This window comes from Haematobia irritans, chromosome 1 (assembly GCF_050003625.1).
Source record: "Haematobia irritans isolate KBUSLIRL chromosome 1, ASM5000362v1, whole genome shotgun sequence".
NCBI classification, from domain to species: Eukaryota; Metazoa; Arthropoda; class Insecta; order Diptera; family Muscidae; genus Haematobia; species Haematobia irritans.
In genome coordinates this window covers 132,276,096-132,287,141 of record NC_134397.1, presented here as the reverse complement: position 1 = coordinate 132,287,141, position 11,046 = coordinate 132,276,096, and the positions used below count along the sequence as shown (strand labels likewise).

The window sequence follows — 11,046 nt, the reverse complement described above, 5'->3', positions numbered from 1 at the left end:
GTAAAAAAATATTTTCTCATACAAAAAAATCTTATGGTAAATTGCACTTATTATTTAGAAAATACTTTACATTTTACAAGTAGTTTTATAGCATGACAAACGAATTTTCAACTACCAGTTAAGAAATTTTTTAAGGAAATTTCCATCGTATTTTGTAGGCCATGAACTAAACGATTGCTACTTAGAATTTGTAAAATTTCCTTTCGAGTAGTTAATTTTCGTTGAAGATACGAAAAATGAACTAAAATTCTGGAAAATTCTTGTAATAAATTATTGTAAAAATCTTCTTAAATTTACGAGACACTTTTTTTTCTGTGTAGGCAGCTATCCGTTACTTTTTGTAATTGTAAATACACGTATGGCAGCTTTATACTGCATCTGATCAATAAACAAAGACACGTGCAGTGTTGCCAGGATTTTTCTTGCCCTTGTCCCCAAATAAGGACGCTTTTGTCCCCAAAAATCCCCAATTTAAATTAAAATTCCTCACAAAAATACCCCTTCGATAAGTTTTTATGAAAAAAAAAAAAAAAACAAACAAAGAAGTTGACTCTGTGGTAAAAAATTAGTAATAATTTAAGGCCAAAGCAGCTTGCAAGATTTCGAAACCAATCACAAGGACCGGTGCTTATCTTCCAAATGTTCAATGAAAGTGGGAGTTCGGTCGCCATGTATTTATGAACGAAGTTACTTCTAAATACTCAAGTAATAAAATTGAGTGGTAGATAAATATGAAGGTGAATCATCTTCATCATTTCTATATTTATGGCATATAAAGAAAACTTTGTAGCTTGAAGGAAAAAAAAATTGGAGTTAAAAATTGCAAAAATGTCTACTACCATACGAAGTTCAAGATGGGCGCATTATTGGGAAAATTTACAAATTTTAAGAAATTCTAAACCATTTTGTGGGGGACACGACCTTAGTTAATCTTAAGGCTTCATTTGTGTATAAATGTTTCCTCTGTTTTAGTTAATTTAATTAACGTACGCCAAAAAATATTAAAGTCATGGAAACTTTCTTAAAACGTAATAATTCCATGAACTAACATATAATTAAGTCGACTTTACTGAAATATAGGGTTCACTTTTTTTGAGTGCATTTTAAGCAGATATCTATTTCTTGTGGATGGCAAGCTTTGTCTTTGATTAAACCGTAGGAGATTCTCAAATTATTCTTCCATGGGAATGATTACACTTTCTATATGAAACAAAAGAATTTTTTTATTAACATCAACTCAGTCGGCTAATCAAGCTTATCAGATTGTTTACAGGTAAGAGAAACCTTTCATGAAGTCAAACCGGAAATTTCACTTTGAAATCTTTTTTCAAAAAATACTTTCATTAGATTTTATATGGAATTTCTTACACCACAAGGAGAGGAATTGACTGTCCTTCCACAGCGGTTTCAAATCGATAGGTTGCCCATACCAGAAACAATAGAAATTTGTAGAGTAAAACAAAACTGGATTACAGTGCTTAAATGGATATGAATGTGAGTCAATTCGATAACAATTCCCAGCACAAATGTGACGTTATGACATGGAGAGTAGTAAGTAATCGACAATAATAACAACAACAAGTTTTTTTTTCTACAAAACAAGATTCAAAGATACACAAAACCAAATTCATAAAAATGAAAACAAGTAAAGAAGTAGTATAGTAGAGACGAATTACATGTACTCTCCACAATGGACTTAAACTACTTTGGATGAAAATCTTTACTAATCTACAAATATATACGCAGAAAAAAACTTAAACTGTGTTATGGGAAATATGAACTAACTCCTGCGAAAATTAAACAAAATTTTTTTCCATTTTTTGAAATTACCATAATTAATTTTCATAATACATGAAATTCTTTCTTCCAATAAAACGAAAAATTAACTAAACGTAAAGAAAAAATCATTGGAGCCAAATCATCACCATCGGAGATGGCCTGTCGTAAACTGTAAGGTATTTGACATACATTTACGACGTATTTTACCATTCGACAAAAACTTCGTAAACCTTCTTAAAATACTTAGTTTTTGACAATACACAAAAAATGTTTTTCTTGATTCAATCACGAAATTAATTGATCCAATTGTCTTCAATCGCAGAAATGATAGTATCAATTAAAAAATTAATTGAACGTAAATTAAAAAATGAATTGATACTATTAATTTTTGTGATTAAAACTCAATTAAAATTTTAATAGGAAAAATTTTCGTGAATTTTTTTTCGGTGTATAAGAATTTGTACAGTAAACGTTTTTTATAACCGTTTTTGTACTTTTTTCAAACCTTTGTAAAATACTTAGTATCGATTCAAACTAATTAGTTTATCCATCCAAATTAATGTCGTTTTTTCTGTAAAATATGTGCACTTTTTTTTTTTGCATTTTCCCGGAATGTTTTCCGGTTAGGTTATTTATGTAAAAAAATTTTGTAAAAAAAACAGCAGTTCGGAAATGTTTCGAATTTTGTTGTGAAAATTGTGCCACGCACAGTGGCAAATTGAGGGCATCATTCAGCACTGCGAGAGTGCTGCGATTGCCCTAAAAAGCAGATGTTCATATGCCGTTGATGGTGACTTGAATTAATGAAAATTGAAGATTTCTTGTATACCAAAGAAATATATTGGACAGAAATAAGGAACACACGAGAATGTTGTTTAAAGTTTATTTGTGCTCATTTTACGTTTCCCCTGTTTGCACTTTATAATTCTTTTCTGTCCGTTGAAATGATAACATTTTGCCGGAATTTTAAAAATGTACCGTCTGTGCAGACAAATTTCTTTTAGAAAAGAAAACACCATAATTCATGAGTTCGTTTTAGAATACTTTCACAATAAAGACCCAGCAAAAAAAGCGTCGCCAAAAAAGTAATGAACGTGCTCTTTTTGGATCCAGAAGTGGTGCAAAATTGACGCAGAAGCGATGAATTTAACATGCACGCAAAGAAAAAAAACTTTTGGAAAACGTGTACCGAAAACGTTTTTCTTTTGTTAGAGTTTTTTGAATTGCTTCGAAAATTTTAAACTTTTATCACCAAAAAAATTCGTTTGTTACAAAATTTTTATTTTTTCAATAAAAAAAGTTATTTTTGAAACAACAACACAGTCCATTTCGTTTATATCAAACACTGTTCTTTTCCGACTTTAGGTCTTTAATAAGACACAGTTTACAGTTCAAAATTTAATATACTACAATGTAATGTTGAACATTTTTTCGGAATCTTCCGAACATATCTGGAATATATGTAAAAAAAAAAAAAAAAAAACAAAAAAAAAACTTTGGTCGAAGCGGTGATCGAACCCACGACCCTTGGCATGCAAGTCGGACGTAGCAACCACTGCTCCACGGTGCCAAACTAAATGTTTGTTTCTGTTAAATAAACTTTGTTTATTCGGTTCGTGGGCGCCGCAAGCTATGCTATATAAATATAACTTATATGGATATTTATCTATTGATGACCATAACAGGTACATAGCTCAGTGGTTAGTGTGTTGGCTTACAAAGTGCATGGTCCGCGGTTCGATTCTCCGTCCAGGCGAAAGGTAAAAAAATTTTAAAAATTTATAAAATCGTATAATTTCTTCTACATTGTTGGTATTACAGAAAAAGGTGCTAAGAACTAAAAAACTTCGTGGAAGTGAGAAAGATGTGAGGGAAAATGCAATTAGCCAGAAATTTTTTTTTTTTTTGAGTTAGTCTTTATGAAATTGTTTTTACATCCTGGAAAAGAATAAACGTTTATCACAAAAAGTATATACTTTTCTTCCAAATGCACTTCCTTTCAACGAAAAGCAAATGAGAAACGAACTTTGTTTGTCTAAAATTTCGTTTGGGAGGAAAGAATTATTTCTTTGCGTGTGGGCTTGTCATAGGACGGAAGTCCTCCATTTTAACAGCCGTTGCACTGAATTTGCATCACTTCTTAAGGTGTGATTCGAATTCAATGTTTTAGATGTAAATTAAAAAATTATGTGATATTTCGTCAAATAAATAATTTTTATAATTTTTTATAATTTTTAATGGATACTAACGCTTGTCGGAAACGTTTGACCTCAAGTATTTTCAAAAATTTACACTTTTTTCAGATTGGATTTAGCATTTTTGTCGACAAAATTTCAATGATTTGTACCATTTTATAAATTCTTACTCTGTTTTTAACCTATTTGAAACAAAAAAAGTTAAAATTACCCATTAAAAGTATGAAAAAACCAAGTTATAAAAAAATGAATTAAAAGAACTTCCTGGGTAGTTAAAAAAATAACATCATTGGGAGTGCATCTTCTGGAAGTGCTTTTAAAGTTGTGCCCTTGGAAGAACTTCCAATTTTTTTTGCTGGGGAGATGAATAAATTGTAAGATTGATTGCAAGATTAATTGGATTTTTTAGTAGACAATATTATAAGACCGAATAAGCCAATTTGTTTCGGCTCAGTCGTCGGTAAAAATTGAGCGTGTTCATTCCTTGAATTGTATGCTGAACGATTATACGATTAGTTGTAGAAGTAATACTAAAATTTAACCTGACACATTGCAGATGATAAATTCGCCGCCGATATTAGCCACTGGCGACGATTTTTTTGCCAGTCGACGACGTCAATCAATCAATATACATTCATTCCTATTTCCTGTAGGAAAAATTTGAATTAAATCTTTCACACAAGCTAATTAATTACTACAATTCTGTAGTTATTTAGTAATAAATACGGACAATAGATATTAAGAAAAATCAATTTGATGTTTAGATAGCTTGTGCGATATATCTCATCAAATACTATATCAACACTTTTTTCTTATTTAGTCGGAAAATACAACTTCTTACAAATGGAAGACTGAACTTAATATACCCCCCATCCAATTATAGAGACCATAAAAAAGAACTGCATGGAAAGAGAAAGGCATAACAGCTTTTTAAGATCATAGCGTAAGAAAAAAATGTATTTCAATCCACTTTGAATTGTAAAATTGCGCTCAGTCTAGATTTGCCGGTAAAGGAGAATGGTTTATTGAGCGGATTTTCAGGTGCGTAATTTGGTATTTGGTAAAACCATGAACAAATAATACTAAAAAAAATATTGTACATTTCTTTTACTCCACAATAGAAAATAACAAAGAAAGCGTTCAAATCTAATTTTTCATGAAATGGATGTCTTTTGGAAGTTTTTAATGGTTTTCACTGTGACCGGAACTTTGGTCACAGCGGGTGATATAAAAAATGTTTTACTTTTATTGGCCGATGATGCTGGTTTCGAGATGGGAGCTTATCTCAATAAATACTGCCAAACTCCCAATTTGGATAAATTAGCTCGTCAAGGTTTACTTTTCAACAATGCCTTCACGTCGGTAAGCAGTTGTTCACCGAGTCGGGCCCAAATCCTCACTGGGCAGGTGAGCCATGCCAGTGGTATGTATGGTCTTCATCAGGGTGTTCATAATTTTAATGTGTTACCCGGTACCCGATCGTTACCTAATGTCTTAAGGGAGAAATCCCAAGGATCCATACTTAGTGGTATAATAGGAAAAAAGCATGTGGGTGCACGCGAGGATTTTAAATTCGACTACGAGCAAACGGAAGAGAAGCATTCAATCAATCAAATTGGAAGAAATATTACTCGTATGAAAGACTATGCCCGAGAGTTTCTGACACGGGCAAAGACAGAGAATAAGCCATTCTTTTTAATGGTGGCTTTTCATGATCCCCACCGTTGTGGTCATATAACTCCACAATATGGAGAATTCTGTGAACGTTGGGGTTCTGGAGAGGAGGGTATGGGCACTATACCAGATTGGAAGCCCATCTACTATGACTGGCGTAATCTTCAAGTGCCTGCATATTTACCAGATACCGATGTGGTGCGACAAGAATTGGCAGCTCAATATATGACCATGTCCCGCTTGGATCAAGGCGTGGGCCTAATGTTAAAGGCATTACAAGATATGGACATGACAGAGAACACCTTGATTATATTTACTTCCGATAATGGTCCTCCATTTCCAATGGGTCGTACCAATTTCTATGAACATGGTATTAGATCACCTTTTATTATGAAATCACCAAACCCGAAAGATCGCAATTTAGATACTACAGCGGCCATGATCTCACTACAGAATATTTTTCCCACTATATTGGATGTATTCCATATCACTCAAGATAATTCTACATCAAGTGCTAGTTATACTAAATCCCTCCTACCTTTACTACAATCGGAACCTCCGGCAAAAGAAGAAGATGCCATCTTTGGTTCTTATAACTATCATGAGATTACTATGGACTATCCCATGCGTATGATACGCAATCGTCGTTACAAACTCATCCATAATCTGAATTACTGGTCATATTTTCCTATAGATCAAGATTTTTATACCTCACCAACATTCCAGCAAATACTCAATGCCACCATGAACCATCAGTCCTTGCCATGGTATAAGAATCTTTTGAGCTATTATCAAAGACCCGAATGGGAATTGTATGATGTAAAAGGGGATTCCTTGGAACGTTTCAACTTGATCGATAAACCCAAGTATAAGGGTACTTTTAAAATGTTGCAAAAACGTTTGTTACAATGGCAAATTGATACCAATGATCCTTGGCGTTGTGCTCCCCATGCTGTATTGCAGGCCCAAGGAGTTTTCAAAGAGAATCCAGTTTGTTTATCACTGGGTCATGAAGCGTTGAATAAACCTTTGACTCGTTATGAGAAATATGTTTTGATTTAATCGCAAAAAAAGATTGTATATATTTTTTTTCATTGAAATTGTATTTCATAATATGTATTATTAATTAATAAAAATAAATTACTTAACTTTTTAATCTAAGGTCCGGTATGCACCTCTACATAGAAAAAATTGAGTTTTAAAAAATATTCAATTAAAAATTTAATTGGTTCAACAAATTTTTTAATTGAAACAAAAATCAATCACAAAAATTGTTTTTGTGTGTAGCGAAATTTGTGTGTAAGTACAACGTAGATTTATTATGGGAAGCCTAAACCCAGCAAAAAATTTGGAAAATCTTCCAAAGGCACAACTTTAAAAGCACATCCAGAAGATGCACTCCCAATGATGTTCTTTATTTTAACTACTCAGGAAGTTCTTTTAATTCAATTTTTTATAACTTGGTTTTTTCATACTTTTAATGGGTAATTTTAACTTTTTTGTTTCAAATAGGTTAAAAACAGAGTAAGAATTCATAAAATGGTACAAATCATTTAAATTTTGTCGAAAAAAATGCTAATTCCAATCTGAAAAAATTGTGAATCCATTAAAAATTATTAAAAATTATTTATTCGACAAAATATCACAGAATTTTTTAATATACATCCAAAACATTGAATTCGGATCACACCTAAAGAAGTGATGCAAATTCAGTGCAACGGCTGTTGAAACGGAGGACTTTCTACCTATGACAAGCCCATGTTAAATTAATCGCTTCTGCGTCAATTTTGCACCACTTCCGGATCCTAAATGAACATTTTCATTACTTTTTTGGCGACGCTTGTTTTGCTGGGAAGTAAGTGACGGAATACAGTGAATGTTGGCAGATTGTTGCCAAATTAAAATCTTCATTGGCGGAAAATGGGATAGTGTTGCCATCGGCATTGTTGTTGCCTGGCCTCCTGATATATTGGTATCAAAAACACTCGGAAACAAGAAAGAAACCATATCGATAGGCCAATATATACTTGTGTATGTTACATGCATTTCTTATTGGAAGCCCGAAATACGCGTCAGAATACCTTGACGGTTAACGGCAAGAGGAAATTTTCGCCAACAAGTTTAATTCACGGAAAAATCATCGCGGAAAAATGTTTCATGGTGATGCCACATGTGATGAGGTCCGTGTTGCTAGATATTTTTGAAAAATGATCATCAACAATTTTTCTTACGTCACAGCTTTTCCTCAAGATGACTCGGACAAAGATTTTGGCCAAAGATTGTGGACATTTCCTTCAACGTAGTCTCAAAACTTCCTCCAATCTGACGGAGAATATTTCTAAATGTTTTTTCTCAAGATCCTACTGTTCGTCGCCCTGTTTTATATTTACCTCTCTCAGTAGTTCTCGGGATATGATTGGGCTCAGGTTTACCTCATTGCATTATTGTCGTTCTTGCTGTACACACGCACAGAAAAAACATGTCTGGACATGGTTGCCGCATCAATTTAATGCTTATCTAGAGTAGGTAATTGTCGCGAAAACCATGTATTTTGTCTTTGTAAAAAATAATAATGGTTCTCAAATGCCGCAAACATGTTCTATTATTTAAATCATAGAATTTGAGACCATTACATGGTCGGGAAAATCATGTACCTGACCATTCAATTTTGTTTACTTTTTTGCAGAGAAAAAGTATTTTTATAGGTTACGTATAGACATGTCTAGAACCATTACATGGCCATAAAGACCATGTACATTGGTTTCGTGACCATTTAATTTTATATTTTTTTGCAGCGAAAAGAATTTTATAAAATCATTGAGCAGGGAGCCACTGTGGTGCAATGGCTAGCATGCCCGCCTTGTATACACAAGGTCGTGGGTTCGATTCCTGCTTCGACCGAACACCAAAAAATTTTTCAGCGGTGGATTATCCCACCTCAGTAATGCTGGTGACATTTCTGAGGGTTTCAAAGCTCTCTAAGTGGTTTCACTGCAATGTGGAACGCCGTTCGGACTCGGCTATAAAAAGGAGGTCCCTTGTCATTGAGCTTAACATGGAATCGGGCAGCTCTCAGTGATAAGAGAGAAGTTCACCAATGTGGTATCACAACGGACTGAATAGTCTAAATGAGCCTGATACATCGGGCTGCCACCTAACCTAACCTACACACGATTTTCTTTTTGCGCGTCAGTCTTGTGTTGATTGTTTCTTGGAATGGACGGAGAATATGGAATTACTGTGTTTTGTGTTAATTTATTTATTCAGAAGTGCCACGTGGTTTTATGTTTTTTGTTCTGCATTTTGATATATGGTATAATTTATTTTTATTTGCAGTTACATGATGTCTGCGTTGGTACATTTTATGGGCACGAAGTAAATATGGAATGATTACTTATTGTTGAAATTGAACCAAAATAGAGTGTGTCATTATAAATACAAATAAACAATGAATTAGTTTATAAATAAATAAAAACAAATAAATAAAGTTAAGTTTGGGTTTTCTTTTCTCAAGTGGAGTCCTTTTTCGACGACGAAAACATTATAAATACAAATAAACAATGAATTAGTTTATAAATAAATAAAAACAAATAAATAAAGTTAATTTTGGGTTTTCTTTTCTCAAGTGGAGTCCTTTTTTCGACGACGAAAAAAGTTTTTTTCATAAAGATCAAAACATTTTAGGTTGTGACCATGTTCTTTTAACTGGAAGAAAACCATGTTTGATGAATACCATAACATTTTAGATCGTGACCATTGTATTTTGATTCAACCAAAATTCTTTTATCAATATAATAACATTTTGGATGAGAATAATTTTATTTTTCTTAGAACCATGTTCACTGAGCCAACATGGTTGCAGGTGAAAATGTTACATGGTCGCCGCAAAAATAGCTCCTATCATATCATTTTCTCTCTTCGAATATGATTGTGACAATCATGTTTCTTCTCTCAAAAAAGTAAAAAAGTTGAATGGTCAGGTACATGATTTGCCCGACCATGTAATGGTCTCAAATTCTATAATTTAAATAATAGAACATATTTGCGGCATTTGAGAACCATTTAAATGCTTATTGCCAACATATATTTTTCTCCGCTCGAAAATTATTTTTACAAAGACAAAATACATGGTTTTCCCGACAATTACCTACTCTAGTGGACTCTATAAAGGTTGATTTATACACCATGCGTCAATCCGAGCGTTGATAGAAGGGTTGATTTTTTTCTGTTTGCGGCAGACTATTCGAGCTTTTGATTTCAAAGAGAAATTTCAACTCTTCAATCATCGGAGGCATTGTACGCATTGAAAAAATGGTATGTAATTCTACTTTAAGCCTTGCGTTCTCTAAGTATAACTACTGACCAGAGAATGAAGCCGCCGAGTCGCGTCGCCGATTTTAGCCGCCGCCGACCAATTTTTGCCATCCGATGCCGCCGCCGAATATGTCGACTCAAATTTAGCCGCCAATTAATCAAAAAGATTGATTTATATCAGAAAACTTTATTAATAATTATTATACAATAATTTTAATTTTTGTCAAAATGTTTAACTTTCCACCCAATTCCATCTGTATCAAGTTGCTATAATAATTTTGCAAAAATTTAGCTCAAAAAATTTGAATGCTATGTAAATTTGATTGTAGATTGGTTGTACAACTAATCTCACTCGGAAAACTTCAAAATGATTTTACGTCGCCGAATGGACAATTTTATATCGACTTAGCCGTCAAGCCGCCGCCGCCGGACCAAAAATTTAGTGTTAGCCGCCGCCGACAAAAATGGGTCGGCTTCATTCTCTGCTTCTGACATACCATATTCATAGCTTCTTCTTTAGAACTGCAGAACCGGATTAGACACTTGGTCCACCACGCACACTTCCAAATTCATTCTCTCCTTCTTTGACTCATCTATGAAGTATTTATTACCATGTTCTGGAGTTCAATTAGTTCCATAGGTTAGGCTAGGCAGTCTGTTGATTCTGGCTCGATGCCATGTTGCGTTGTTATCAGTGAATAAAAATGTCTTGTTCAGTTGTAAATTATTATACCCCGGAAAAAATCATTATTAACAAGTAAAGGGTGATTCTTTTGAGGTTAGGATTTTCATGCATTAGTATTTGACAGATCACGTGGGATTTCAGACATGGTGTCAAAGAGAAAGATGCTCAGTATGCTTTGACATTTCATCATGAATAGACTTACGATCTGCCACAACGTCGAATTTTCAGTGAATGGGCCCTAGAAAAGTTGGCAGAAAATCCGATTTTTTATCGACAAATTTTGTTCAGCGATGAGGCTCAGTTCTGGTTGAATGGCTACGTAAATAAGCAAAATTGCCGCATTTGGAGTGAAGAGCAACCAGAAGCCGTTCAAGAACTGCCCATGCATCCCGAAAAATG

At 33.6% G+C, this 11,046-nt stretch overlaps 1 protein-coding gene across 1 annotated transcript; it reads left to right on the top strand.

Moving 5' to 3' along the window:
* Window positions 1-4,904: 4,904 nt before the first annotated feature.
* On the top strand, window positions 4,905-6,809 carry Sgsh (N-sulfoglucosamine sulfohydrolase). Its single transcript, XM_075291654.1, has 2 exons — window positions 4,905-5,015; window positions 5,096-6,809. Exon 2 carries the CDS (start codon window positions 5,136-5,138, stop codon window positions 6,708-6,710), a length of 1,575 nt encoding a protein of 524 aa, XP_075147769.1. The 5' UTR covers window positions 4,905-5,015; window positions 5,096-5,135; the 3' UTR covers window positions 6,711-6,809.
* Window positions 6,810-11,046: the final 4,237 nt, after the last annotated feature.